The 14,876-nt window shown below is 41.0% G+C and overlaps 1 protein-coding gene across 3 annotated transcripts in view; it reads left to right on the forward strand.

The window, feature by feature from the left end:
• The window catches only part of cemip2 (cell migration inducing hyaluronidase 2), a 74,484-nt gene that overhangs the window by 2,653 nt on the left and 56,955 nt on the right, over positions 1-14,876 (forward strand). For 2 of the 3 annotated variants that reach the window (XM_029762359.1, XM_029762357.1), the window contains exons 2-4: positions 8,112-8,455; positions 8,665-8,805; positions 12,321-12,888. In XM_029762359.1, the coding sequence (XP_029618219.1) occupies positions 8,131-8,455; positions 8,665-8,805; positions 12,321-12,888 (1,034 nt within the window). In that variant the 5' untranslated portion in view covers positions 8,112-8,130. Of the gene's footprint in view, positions 1-6,860; positions 7,186-8,111; positions 8,456-8,664; positions 8,806-12,320; positions 12,889-14,876 lie in introns of those variants that run through there. The other variant, XM_029762358.1, reaches the window with a different exon arrangement.

Genomic DNA, 14,876 nt, shown 5'->3' on the forward strand with positions numbered 1-14,876 from the left:
AGCCAGTTACAGTTGTAATGGCCTAGCATATAATAAGAAAAGACGATCAGTATTTACCTGGTTAAAAGAGAAGGAATATAATATCTATTGTTTACAGGAAACCCATTCAACAATTTTGGATGAAGTTTTGTGGAAAAAGGACTGGGGGGGTGAAATATATTTCTCCCATGGGCAAAGAAATTCAAAAGAGGTGATGGTTTTAATTAACAGTAATTTTTATCCAAATGTGCAAATTGTCCAAACAGATTATCAAGGTAGATGGATTATTTTAAATATGTTATTGGACAATAAACAGATTGTCTTATTAGATAGATGGCTTATTAACCTATACAGTCCGAATAATGATGATCCAGGCTTCTTTGAAAATATATATAAGAATTTATCAACTCTACAAGCAACACTAGGCTCTATTATTATGGTGGGAGATTTTAATACGGTCTTAAATACCTCTATGGACCGGAAAGGAAATCACAGTACAAACTATCACCCTCAGGCACTTAAGGAAATCATGAATGTCATGGATATATTGGAATTAGTGGATATATGGAGACTTAAATACCCTGACCTAGTGAGATATACATGGCGGAGGCTTAATCAAGCTAGTCGTCTTGACTACTTTCATATGCCATTCTCTCTGCCACCAAAAGTTTAAAAAGTGTTGATAGGGGACAGAATGCGGTCGGATCATCACATAATTGGCATATATATTACTCTTACAGAATTTCCACGTGGGCGAGGATATTGGAAATGTAATCAAAGCCTACTAGATGATAAATTGTTTAGAACTAGGACAGAAGAATTTATAACTGACTTTTTCAAACATAACATAGGTACAGCAGATCCCCTTATTGTATGGGACACTTTTAAGTGTGCCTTTAGAGGCCATGTAATTCAGTACTCATCTATAAAACAAAAGCAATTTAGATCAAAAGAGTCCAGATTAACAAAGGAAATTGAAGGACTAACAGTACAGTTAGATAGCAATAAAAATGGTACAATAGAGGCACAGAATAAGTTAGAGGAAAAACTAAAAGAAATGGAGGAACTTATTCAAGAAAGATCCAGTGTAGTATATTATAAAAATAAAGCGAACTGGATGGAATATGGGGAAAAATGCACCACATTCTTTTTCAATCTTCAATATAGAAATGCTACCAATTTTTTTTTATTAAAACTTGTTGCAAATGATGGAGTCACGCATGATTCACCAAATGATATTTTGAAAGCGGAAGTACTTTAAGAATATGTTTTCGTTTCAGGCTCCTCCATCTCCACTAACTGAAACTAATTGTATGGATTTTTTCCCTAATAATAATGTAAAATTAACATCTGTACAGAAAGACTCATGTGAAGGCCAAATTACAGAGGAGGAACTGCTTGATGCAATTGGGGCCTTTAAGGATGGGAAAACTCCAGGGCTGGATGGCATACCAGTGGAAGTATACAAAACTTTTTTTGATATACTCAAAGGACCATTATTAGCATGTTTTAACCACTCCTATATAAATGGTAGATTATCAGACACGCAACAAGAAGGTCTGATATCATTATTACTGAAACAGGACCCAAATGGTATATATAAAGATCCAGTCCATTTAAAAAATTGGAGACCTCTTACACTTCAGTGTTGTGATGCAAAAATCATAGCAAAATGCTTGGCACATAGAATTAAAAAAGTATTGTCAGATATTATTCATCCTAATCAGACAGTTTTTTTACATGGACGATACATTGGAGATAATACAAGACAAGTACTGGAAACAATACAATACTATGAGAAATCTCGGGGACACCAGGCCTGGTTTTCATAGCTGATTTTGAAAAGGCTTTTGATAAAGTACGACTGGAGTTTATATATAAATGCCTAGAATATTTCAATTTTGGGGAATCTCTTATAAAATGGGTTGAAGTTATGTATAGTAACCCGAGGTGTAAAATAGTAAATAATGGCTACATCTCAAAGTTTAAAACTATCTAGAGGAGTAAAACAAGGTTGTCCACTATCGGCATATTTATTTATTTATTATTGCCATCGAAATGTTAGCTGTTAAGATTAGACCAAACAATAACATTAAGGGATTAGAAATCCGTGGCTTAAAAACGAAGGTGTCACTGTACGCCGATGATTCATGTTTTCTTTTAAAACCACAATTAGAGTCTCTCCGCGGCCTCATAGAGGATCTAGATACTTTTGCTATCCTCTCTGGATTAAAACCAAATTATGATAAGTGGACAGAAGTGTATTGGATCACTAAAAAATGCAAATTTTACATTACCATGTAGTTTACCAATTAAATGGTCTAACGGAGATGTGGACATACTCAGTATACAAATCCCAAAAGAAAGAAATGATCTCACTCCAATAAGTTTTTATAGAAAGTAAGCAAAAATAGCTAAGATCTTGCTACCATGGAAAGGAAAATACCTGTCTATTTGTGGAAAAATCACCCTGATTAACTCTTTAGTCATATCATAGTTTACCTATTTGCTTATGGTTTTGCCTACACCAAGTGACCTGCTTTTTAAATTATATGAACAAAAAATATTACATTTTATTTGGAACGGCAAGCCAGATAAAATTAAAAGGGCCTATTTATATAACGAATATGAATTTGAAGGGCAGAAATTATTAAATATTAAAGCATTAGACCTCTACCTAAAGGCATCAGTCATACCAAAGTTATACTTAAATCCAAACTGGTTTTCTAGTAAAGAGGATGAGACATTCGTACCAATGTTCAAGAAGGGCCTTTTTCCCTTTATTCAGATTACACCTGCCCACTTTCGGTTGTTTGAAAAGGAAATAATCTCCAAAATATCTATATTTTTTTAAACAAGCCTTAGAAAGTTGGTTGCAATTTCAGTTTAATCCACCTGAAAAGACAGAACAAATAATACAACAAATATTGTGGTTAAATTCAAATATAGTAATTGATAAAAAAAACTGTATTTTTCATAGAAATTTTAAAAAAAGGTATAATTTTAGTAAATGATATTATAAATAGGACTGGTGGAGTGATGTCACACATGCAGCTAACACAGACATATGGAAATGTCTGCTCTACCCAAAATTACAACCAATTAATTGCAGCATTACCACAAAAATGGAAGAGGCAAGTAGAAGGGGGAAAAAGGTAAGGAACTTGTATGTCGGCCCTGTATTAAAGAACATAAATGGTTAAAGAAAAGTGTGATAAATATAAACATATACCAATTTCATTTAAGGACCAAAAAACTGACAGCTGTGCCATATAAACTGCAAAATAGTTGGGAAGAGATTTTCGATGTACCCATTCCATGGCACATGGTTTATGAATTGATACGCAAAACAACTCTGGATTCAGAACTTCAATTTTTTAAAATTTAAATTACTATACAAAATTCTTGCAACTAATAGAATGTTATATATATATATATATATATATATGGGGGATACAATCTTCCCAGCTCTGCAGATTCTGCTGTGCGGAGGCAGAGTCATTAGATCATTTATTTTGGTATTGTCCACATGTAACTCGTTTTTGGTCACAGGTCCAGGAATGGCTGAAGAATTGCAATATTTGCCTAGAACTAACGCTGCAGATAGCAATACTGGGTGATTTGAAAAGCCATAGTCAATCAATCAATAATATAATTATTATTTTAGCAAAAATGTTTATTTTTAATTTACAATCTGTAGAAGCTATGAGAATAGAAAGGTTCAATTGTTTTGTGAAGCATCACAGCACAGTTGAAAAATATATGGCAAATAGAAATCCGAAATGGATGATGTTGAGAGATAGATGGGAGGGGTTGAATGGAGCTGAAGGGTGGGACTAATAACAAGATAACAATGTAAAACATACGGGGTCTGTAAAATGTATATAGGTTCAGAACTTTTGTGAAATAGCACAGTTACAAATATAAATGAAACTGGATGGACATCAGAAATAGAAGGACTAAAAACAAACCAAAAATAACTATTGTAAAATAGACTGTGTCTGTAAAATGTGTATAAGATGAATAAATTGAAGGTAAAAGCCGAAGTGTTTATTAGTTTACTCCAATTGGGGGATCGGTGGTAGGGTTTGCGGGGAATAATAATAATAAAGGTAAATTCTTTAAAAAGGTATGTATGTCTATATAGGTATGTGTATGTAAATATGCATGCGTGTATGGATACACGCATGCATATTTTTGGTATATATATATATATACCAAAAAAAAATATATATATATATATATACCAAAAAAATATATGGGGGATTGGAAATGATGCAGACAATTACATTGATGGAAGCAATATTCTTTGTGCAATATTAACACATCCAGGAAGGAGACGTTTGGCATTAACCTTGATGCAAGACTAAACAGCACACAATTGACAGGAACAACTATTGGGTCATGCTAATGTTTTATTTTTATTTTTATTTTTTTTGCATAGCACACTGATTGTGATAGCTGATGGTACATGGCACCCTGATTGTGATAGCTGATGGTACATGGCACATTGACTGTGATAGCTGATGGTACATGGCACATTGACTTTGATAGCTGATGGTGCATGGCACATTGACTGTGATAGCTGATGGTGCATAGCACACTGACTGTGATAGCTGATGGTGCATGGCACACTGACTGTGATAGCTGATGGTGCATGGCACACTGACTGTGATAGCTGATGGTACATGGCACACTGACTGTGATAGCTGATGGTACATGGCACACTGACTGTGGTACCCCAATGAAAGCCTATTGTAGAGTAAGTGTGCGGTAACATACCAGCAATAGTTTACATGCAAATGCAATGCATTATGATGCAGTTATAATGCATTACAAGACTTGTCATGATTATGAATCCCTTACAATGTTTTCTAATAATATCACAAAGATCCCGACTAAATACCAGCCATTTTGAGTCAGTTGAAATGTTGATACATAGAGAGACAAAGCATAAGCCTTAACCTCAAGCTTGCAGGGATAATGTCTTATGGTAAGTGTTGCCATAAGGGTCAATAGAACAGACCGCACCAACCTCTAGTGGTAATGCGCACACATTCCCTTGTAAATGAAAAAGGGGTTACTTCAGTAACAAAATATTCAACTGTTTATAGTACTATCCCTCTCTAGGCCACTACCTAATACCATCAGAACATCCCATCCCTTGTTTGGGTCCGCATATAAGGGAATTGACCCAGGAGTCGTTCCTGTCAGCCATGTGCTGTTTACTTTTGCATCAAGGTGATGCCAAGCTGCTCCTTCCTGTATGTGTTTATTTATTTTATTCAACCTTTATTTCGTCAAACGGGTGCCACGCCCTCCAGGGGCCAAATCTGTGATGACCTGATATCTAAATATTTTTAAGGACACCAAAAGTATGTGGACACCTGCTTGTCAAACATCTCATTCCAAAATCATTGGCATTAATATGGAGTTGGTCCCCCCTTTGCTGCTATAACAGCCTCCACTCTTCTGGCAAGGCTTTCCAGTAGATGTTAGAACATTGCTGTGGGGACTTGTTTCCATTCAGCCACAAGAGCATTAGTGAGGTTTGATTTGATCAGCTCCTTGGTCTTACTGATGTTGAGGGAGAGGTTGTCCTGGCACCACACTGCTGTCTCTGACGACCTCCCTGTAAACTGACTCATTTCTGTCGGTGATCCAGCAAACTTCATGGTGTTGGAGTCGTGCGCGGCCATGCAGTTGTGGGTGAACAGGGAGTACAGGACTAAGCACACACCCCTGAGTGGACCCCGTGTTGAGGGTCAACGTGGTAGAGGTTTTATTGCCTACCCTCACCACCTGAGCCCAACCTGTCAGGAAGTCCAGGATCCAGTTGCAGAGGGAGGGGTTCAGTCCCAGGGTCCCTAGCTTGGTGATGAGCTTGGAGGAGACTATGGTGTTGAACGCTGAGCTGTAGTCTATGAACAGCATTCTAACATACTGTAGTTATTTCCCCTCTTGTCCAGGTGGGAAAGGGCAATGTGAAGTGCAATTGAGATTGTCTTCTCTGGATCTGTTGGGGTGGTATGCGAATTAGCTTGGGTATATGGTATTTGGAATGATGGTGTTGCACAGGATGTTGGTGGCACCTTAATTGGGGAGAACGGGCTGGTGGTAATGACTGGAGCGGAATTAGTGGAATGGTTTAAAATACATCAAACACACGGTCTCCAGGTGTTTGAAACCATTCTATTTGCTCCGTTCCAGACATTATTATAAGCCGTTCTCCCCTCAGCAGCCTCCTGTGTGGTGTTGTGTGTCATGACCAGCCTTTCAAAGCACTTCATAATTACAGATGAGCACTACACAGTGATAGTAAGTTAGGCAGGTTACCTTAGAACTCTTGGGAACAGGGACAATGGTGGTCAGTATGAAACATGTTGGGATTACAGACTGGGAGAAGGAGAGATTGAAAATGTCTGTGAAGACACCTGCCAGCTGGCCTGCGCATGTTTTGAGAACGCACCCTGGTATTTCGTCTGGCCAGGCGGCCTTGTGATTCTTAACCTGTTTAAAGTTTTGCTCACATCGGCCATGGAGAGCAAGATCACACAGTCATCCGAAAAAACAGAAGCTTTCACGCAAGGCACATTGTTATATTCCTCGGAGAGAACATAAAAGGCATTTACCTTGTTTGGGAGGAATGAAAATGTGTCTGTAATATAATAAGCGTGTCAAAAACTAATGTAGACAGACATTAGTTATGCATTTATATAGCTTCCAAAATCTTATTTTTTTTACAATGGAGTGCCAAGATGGCTGTGTATTGGCTTCAATACCACGCCCCCTGTAAATCATCCAGGGTTTATAACACGCTTAAAAAAAAACTACAAATAAAGGCATTTTAAAAAGCTTCGAGTCTTGCCGGAAATTCCCACGAAGAAGCAGAAGAAGAAGAACTGGCCTGTGCCCTGTCTTCCGTTCGTGCGACAGCAGGTGGCGGCAGTGCGAGTCAACCCAAGCTCCTCCCCGGTGCTCGTGCGCTCCTTCCTCCTCACTTCCTCTCTCGAAATCGCGCCTGTGAATGGGGCTGGCGGTCTACAGCCCCGAAAGAAAACACTATGTAAAAGTATAAAAAGTACACAGAACGCAAGCTGTTGATTTTTGTAATTATTAGTTCCGCCAGTCCACGCGTCGGGGGCAACGCTTGCATTTTGGAAGAGAGCGAATGGTCAGTGAAGGCACAGATTAATCCCGTGCAAGGTAGGAGACCTCACATTGTTCCGATGGTACCGCAATCAGCCCCGGGTGAAGATGATAGAAGATTTCCTATAAGTATTTATCAAATAGTCTGTCTGTAGCCTATACAGACCGAGCGACTGTGTGAATTTTCAACAGAAGAACGTTATGATTATTGCATAGTAAAAAGGGGGTGCTTGATGCACACTCCATGTTGTTCAAAAGTTAAGTTACTTAATGTATGGACGCAACATGTTTCTGTCATCTGTCAGTGGAGGCAGAGGTGTGTATTCGCCTGTAAAGTACTGTTTTTAAAATAGATATGTGACCAAAATCCAGCACTACGTCCTTCATGCAACTCTACCATTTCACTCTATTTCACTCTACTCTGTTGCAGATGTGTATGATTAACCCAGTCAGTTACTTAATCCTTTCATATCTTGAATTTCTGATATGAGGAATGATATTAAATGTGTATGAAGCACATATGTATAGTTTGTATGTTTCTCTCATTGAAAGAACACAGTTTGATGTTCATGTATGATGGGACTGTTGCTGACATAGGTTTAGGCCTAATGATTAAATCATTGGCTAGTCAGACCATTACTACTGTTCCAGCTGGCTTTGTTTGTGTGTGTGTGGGGGGGCATTTTCCTCTAGCACTCTAATTGGTGCCATCTGTGTTCTCTTTTAAGGTGGCTTCAGAATATAGCAATACATTTAACATCTCCTTCATTACTCTGGACAAGGGCAGCCACGTTTACGTCCTGGATGGACGGATTAATTATACATTTCAGCTAAACCCCCCACCTGGGGAAAACAGTAAAGGCCTGCTGGATCATTGCCTGTTTCCCTGAGTTTAAGATCCCCTTATTTTACCACTTTCACTCTTCCCTCTCTCTCCCTGCCCCCCTCTTCCCCCTCTCTCTTTCACTCTCTCTCTCTGTCAGTAAGTAGCAGACAGATACCATGCAGAAAAGTGATGGCCCCAGTTACTTCCCCGTCTTTGTGGCCAATGGTAACCACCGGTCGCCAGGATTCGTCCCCGGCAGGGTCGTACCCGTCCACTCCCCGCCTCCAACCAAGGCCCCACCCCCTCCCCCCCTGAAGCCCATTGGCCCACCTCCTGAGCGCCGGGCGACCTTTAGCCTATCAGAGAATGGCCACCGCCTAGAGCGTGGTCAGAGTCTGAGGAAGAGGAGGAATACCTTAATATGCTTCGGTGTCTCCCTGGGGGCCTTCTTTCTCTCGATCATCCTCATCCTCAGCCTCAACAGTGGAGACGTGTTGGATGGTGAGTGTATATGTGTCTGTGAGTATGAGGATGTTATGAGCTGATAATACTGACCTGACTAAGTTACTTAGGCCCATTGCTCCACAGGAATGAGACTGAACTATAGTCAATGACCTATCATGTCCTGTTTTGCTGTCTTAGAGCTACTCTATCTAAGTGCTGTGTCAGTGATGTTGTCTTTGATTGATTGGTCATGTCTGTGTGTACAGGGAACTGTCCAGACCACAGCACCTCCCTGAGCAGCTGGAACCCAGGTCACAACCCAGAGAAGGCCATGGTCGTTCGGAGGGGAGATCTGTTTAGATTAGACTTTTCTGCCACCTTATACTCCCTAACCATCCAATCAGGAGGTAGGCTAGGTTCTCTCTGTTCTGAATGCTGTTTCTGGCTAGCTTAGAAGTACAGCGCATTTGGAAAGTATTCAGACCCCTTCACTTTTTCCATATTTTGTTACGTTACTGCTTTATTCTAAAATGGATTAAATAGTTTTTTTTCACTTATCAATCTACACACAATACCCCATAATGACAAAGCAAAAACAGGTTTTTAGAATTTTTTGCAAAAAACTAAAATATCACATTTACGGAAGTATTCAGACCCTTTACTCAGTACTTTGTTGAAGTACCTTTGGCAGCGATTAAAGCTTTGAGTCTTCTTGGTTAGGATGCTACAAGCTTGGCATCGTTGCACAGCTATTTTCAGGTCTCTCCAGAGATGTTCGATCGAGTTCAAGTCAGGGCTCTGGCTGGGCCACTCGAGGACATTTAGACCGAAGCCACTCATGCGTTGTTTTGGCTTTGTGCTTAGGGTTGTTGTCCTGTTGGAAGGTGAACCTTTGCCCCAGTCTGAGGTCCTGAGCGCTCTGGAGCAGGTTTTCATCAAGGATCTCTCTACTTTGCTCCATTCATCTTTCCCTCGATCCTGACTAGTCTCGCAGTCCCTGCTGCTGAAAAACATCCCCACAGCATGATGCTGCCACCACCATGCTTCACCGTAGGGATGGTGCCAGGTTTCTTCCAGACGTGAAGCTTGGCATTCAGGCCAAAGAGTTGAATCTTCGTTTCATCAGACCAGGGAATCTTGTTTCTCATGGTCTGAGAGTCTTTAAGTGCCTTTTGGCAAACAAAAAGGGCTGTCATGTGCCTTTTACTGAGGAGTGGCTTCTGTCTGGCCACTCTACCATAAAGGCCTGATTGGTGGAGTGCTGCAGAGATGGTTGTCCTTCTGGAAGGTTCCCCCCATCTCCACAGAGGAACTCTGGAGCTCTGTCAGAGTGACCATTGTGTTATTGGTCACCTCTCTGACCAAGGCCCTTCTCCCCTGATTGTTCAGTTTGGCTGGGTGGCCAGCTCTAGGCAGAGTCTTGTTGGTTCCAAACTTGTTCCATTTAACCTCTATGGGACCGGCGGGACGAATTCGTCCCACCTACGTAACAGCTAGTGTAATCCTGTGGCGCGATTTTTAAAACGTTTGAAACGCTATTACTTCAATTTCTCAAACATATGACTATTTTACAGCTATTTAAAGACAAGACTCTCGTTAATCTAACCACACTGTCCGATTTCAAAAAGGCTTTACAACGAAAGCAAAACATTAGATTATGTCAGCAGAGTACCCAGCCAGAAATAATCAGACACCCATTTTTCAAGCTAGCATATAATGTCACAAAAACCTAAACCACAGCTAAATGCAGCACTAACCTTTTATGATCTTCATCAGATGACACACCTAGGACATTATGTTATACAATACATGCATGTCTGTTCAATCAAGTTCATATTTATATCAAAAAACAGCTTTTTACATTAGCATGGGACGTTCAGAAAAAGCATACCCCCCGCAAACTTCCGGGGAATTTACTAACAATTTGCTAAATTACTCACGATAAACGTTCACAAAAAGCATAACAATTATTTTAAGAATTATAGATACATTACTCCTCTATGCACTCGATATGTCCGATTTTAAAATAGCTTTTCGGATGAAGCACATTTTGCAATATTCTAAGTACATAGCCCAGCCATCACGGGCTAGCTATTTAGACACCCGGCAAGTTTAGCCTTCATCAAAATCATATTTCCTATAAGAAAAATGGTCTTACCTTTCCTGTTCTTCGTCAGAATGCACTCCCAGGACTTCTACTTCAATAACAAATGTAGGTTTGGTCCCAAATAATCCATCGTTATATCCAAACAGCGGCGTTTTGTTCGTGCGTTCTAGACACTATCAGAATGCTAAATCACGGTCGTGCGCATGGCGCAGAACGTGACAAAAAATTCTAAATATTCCATTACCGTACTTCGAAGCATGTCAACCGCTGTTTAAAATCAATTTTTATGCAATTTATCTCGTAGAAAAGCGATAATATTCCGACCGGGAATCTGCAATTAGCTAAACAGCCGAATGAAAATACTCCACAGGGGCGAATCGCGCACGCGCCTAATTCTATTGTCCACTGATGGGACACTTGGAAAAGGAGATAATGTGTTTCAGCCTGAGGCTGCCTCGTCATCGTTCAGGTTTTTCCCGGGTTTTGAGAGCCTATTGGAGCCCTAGGAATTGTCACGTTACAGCTAAGATCCTGACTCTTCAATAAACAGAAGCAAGAACAACAACACCTTGTCAGACAGGGTACTTCCTGCATGAAACCTTCTCAGGTTTTTGCCTGCCATAGGAGTTCTGTTATACTCACAGACACCATTCAAACAGTTTTAGAAACTTTAGGGTGTTTTCTATCCAAACCTGAACAATAATATGCATATTCTAGCTTCTGAGTTGGTGTAGGAGGCAGTTAAAAATGGGCACATATTTTTTCAAAAATTCTCAATGCTGCCCCCTAGCCCGTAGAGGTTAAGAATGATGGAGGCCACTGTGTTCTTGGGGACCTTCAATGCTGCAGACATTTTTGCTACCGTTCCCCAGAACTGTGTCTCGATACAATCCTGTCTCGGAGCTCTACGGACAATTCCTTCGACCTCATGGCTTGGTTTTTGCACTGACATGCACTGTCAATTGTGGGACCTTATATAGACCGGTGTGTGCCTTTCCAAATCATGTCCAATCAATTGAATTTACCACAAGTGAACTAAAATCAAGTTGTAGAAACATCTCAAGGATGATCAATGGAATAAGGATGCACCTGTGCTCAATTTCGAGCCTCGTAGCAAAGGGTCTGAGTACTTATGTAAATAAAGTATTTCTCTTTTTTGTTTTTAATACATTTTCAAACATTTCTCAACCTCTTCGCTTTGTCATTATAGTTTGTTATTTACAATTTTCTCATTTACAATTTCTAACTTCTCTCATCTCTGCAACTCCCCACCGGGCTCATGAGGCGAAGGTCGAGTCATGCGTCCTCAGAAACATGACCCTCCAAACTGCGCTTCCTAACACCCGCCCGCTTAACCTAGAAGCCAGCCGCACCAATGTGCCAGAGGAAACACCGTTCGTTCACCTGATGAGTGAGGTCAGCCTGTAGGCGCCCGGCCTGCCACAAGGAGTCGCTAGAGCGCGATGAGAGAAGTAAAGCTCCCCCTGGTAAACCCTCCCCTAACCCGGATGGCGCTGGGCGCCGCCCTATGAGACTCAAGTAAACAGCCGGATGTGATACAGCCTGGGATCAAACCCAGGTCTGTAGTGATGCTTCTAGCACTTCGATGCAGTGCCTTAGACCACTGCGCCATCCGGGGGGGTTACAAAATGTGGAAAAATGTAAGGGGTCTGAATACTTTCCGAATGCAGTGTAAATAGTCACAGCATGCAATATTTGGCACTGGGTTCCGAGATGAAGTTGAGGAATAAAGAACACAGCCTCTGCTGAACGGATTGTTTTCATGTTTTGTCATTTATATTTGTCTCCTCGCAGGCCGAGTGGTCTTTGCAGACAATGCTGAGGGCTCCAAAAACATCACTCTCAGAACGCGCCATGTGCTGATTGAAGACGGGGGTTCGCTGCACATCGGTGCCCCCAAATGCCGCTACCGCTCCCAGGCCACAATCGCCCTGCTGGGCCGTTCAGACGAAAAGGCAGTCCCGGAAGTACCGGAATTGGGCCGGAAGTTCATCGGGGTGCGTGGTGGTGCAACCCTGGAGATTCACGGGACAGAAAAGCTGTCGTGGACCCTCCTGACCCGCAGCATCTCCTCCTCAGGCCTAGCCACGGGGGGCTATGCCTTCCAGCGCAACTTTAGCCGTGGCATCAACCTGCGTGTGGTGGACCAGGACACGGCCGGTGTGCTGTTCAGCGAGCGCTACGACACGCACGAGTCACCCAACGACAGCCGGCGGCTCACGCAGCTGCTCCGGTCGCTGCCTGCAAGGCGCATCGTCATGCTGGCCGTGGGAGACTCGGCTGTCAAGAGCCTGCTGGACGAGACCAAGAGAACCATCCAGAGCCTGCTTGGTAGTACATACGTCCATGACCTCAAATACAGGTAACAATACAATTGAATACAAAATCAATATAACCTAATGAATTTGGTAAAGAATAGGTAGACATTGGCTTGAGATGGAGTCGTAGGTGATGCAAGAGAGTCATCTCATTTGAGAGCATCACAGTGTGTAGCGCGTCACAGGAAAATCCAATTGCTTTCCATCTGAAGCTGCGTCATTGTCTGGAGGGGTGTGTAACTGTTTATACTACCCATCTCTCATGGCGGTGATGGAGGTTTTGTTTTACTCTGTCTTTCAAGATCAAGACTAATCTTTCATGTCTTATAGAGGCGCACCCTTTCCTTCAATACCGTTGCCAGCAGGATCTCATTTTATCTGCCAGCAGAATATCACTCCATATTCCGTCGGAAAGTGAATGGCTGGAGGGTTAAGCATGCTTGCTTCCAGGATTTGTGCAAAATGAGCTGACTCTGTAGTTTTTGCCTTCACACAGAGTTCCCAAACAGGTCAAAAACACACCGTCTCCCCTGAACATAGAGGGACACACATCATGTCCACATAAATACGGACCTTTAGCAATGGAAGTGACTTGAATACAGTTCAACTTTTTTGTTGTTTTTGTGATCTGCTGTAAAACCCATTCAAATAGTCTAGTTTGGGTGTCTCACTATTTTAGGTGTAGAGCTCATAAAACATCTTAAGTTAATTTCCCCCTTTTCCTTTAAAGTTTTGTTAACTTTAAGTAATTTGCTCAAAATATTTTAAGGCGATTTTTCCACCTTAAGTGAAGTTAAGGATGCCCATGAGGTCCCTGAAGTGCTTAATTCATTATGGATATTTATTTATTAACTTGACATGCTAGAAAGTAATAGAAACAAGTGGAGAAAATAGTAACTCAATGAAATGTGTTTTATCTTCTGAATCAATTTGTTTCTACTGTCTTGAATGTAGAAATTGTATTTTGCCATCTCCCAAAATAAATATGACCTCTGAGGAGAAGTTCAGTGAATCAAGTCGTCTCCACGGTGTTGCCAACTATTTTTCAAGAAAAGGAGTTGTTGGATGCTCCATTTGTCACTAGAAGTCTATAGATGATGTCACGACGTAGTGATGTCACAACGTTAATTTGCGTATTCGCATTACATTGTTTTATGCTGTCTCTCAGTCTCTCATGCCATGATCAATTCTCCAAAACAAAACAAAATCGTGAAGGAGAACAAAAAGGAACTGATTTAAATAATTAAACAGCACAGATAAAACAGAGTAAGGTAACTTATTTTATAAAATATGTTTTAAATCATTTTTATTATGATTTATGCCTTGGTGAGCTGTGGTGTCATTTAACAACAAGGAACCAATTTTATAAATTCACCTCACTCGCTGCTGCAGCAGGGAGAGGACTGAGAGGCGGGGGAAGGGGCATGAGTGACAGGTGCACACCAGTGGAGGCTCGTCAGAGGAGGAAGGACATTTTATTTAAAAAACTGTGAAACATTAAAGTTATTCTTTTTGGATAAAACTATTCTAAATATATTCAATATAAATATAAAACACACTTTTGCAAAGAAGGCCTCAACAGCACTTTGTAGGGTAGCACCATGGTTAAGCCGGAGGACAGCTAGTTTCGGTCCTCCTCTGGGTACATTGACTTCAATACAGAACCTAGGAGACTCGTGGTTGTCACCCCCTTGCATAGACTTACAGAGTAATTATGACAACTTCCGGACGACGTCCTCCAACCTTTCAGAGTTCTTGCAGCATGAACTGTTGTCATGACATGTTGTCCACCCAATCAAAGGATCAGAGAATCTAGTACTGAAAGCATAAGCTACAGCTAGCTAGCACCGCAGTGCATAATATGTGGTGAGTAATCGACTCAAAGAGAGAAAGACAATAGTTGAACAGTTTTGAACAAATTAATATCTTCAAAAATGAAGGAGAAGCGAGAGAGGGAGAGCTATATTTTGTTGTATTTTTTACACTTTTACAGCTAGTGAATGCAGCTTGCTAGTTTAGCCTACTCAAACAC

The sequence above is a fragment of the Salmo trutta genome, chromosome 9 (genome assembly GCF_901001165.1).
Source record: "Salmo trutta chromosome 9, fSalTru1.1, whole genome shotgun sequence".
NCBI classification, from domain to species: Eukaryota; Metazoa; Chordata; class Actinopteri; order Salmoniformes; family Salmonidae; genus Salmo; species Salmo trutta.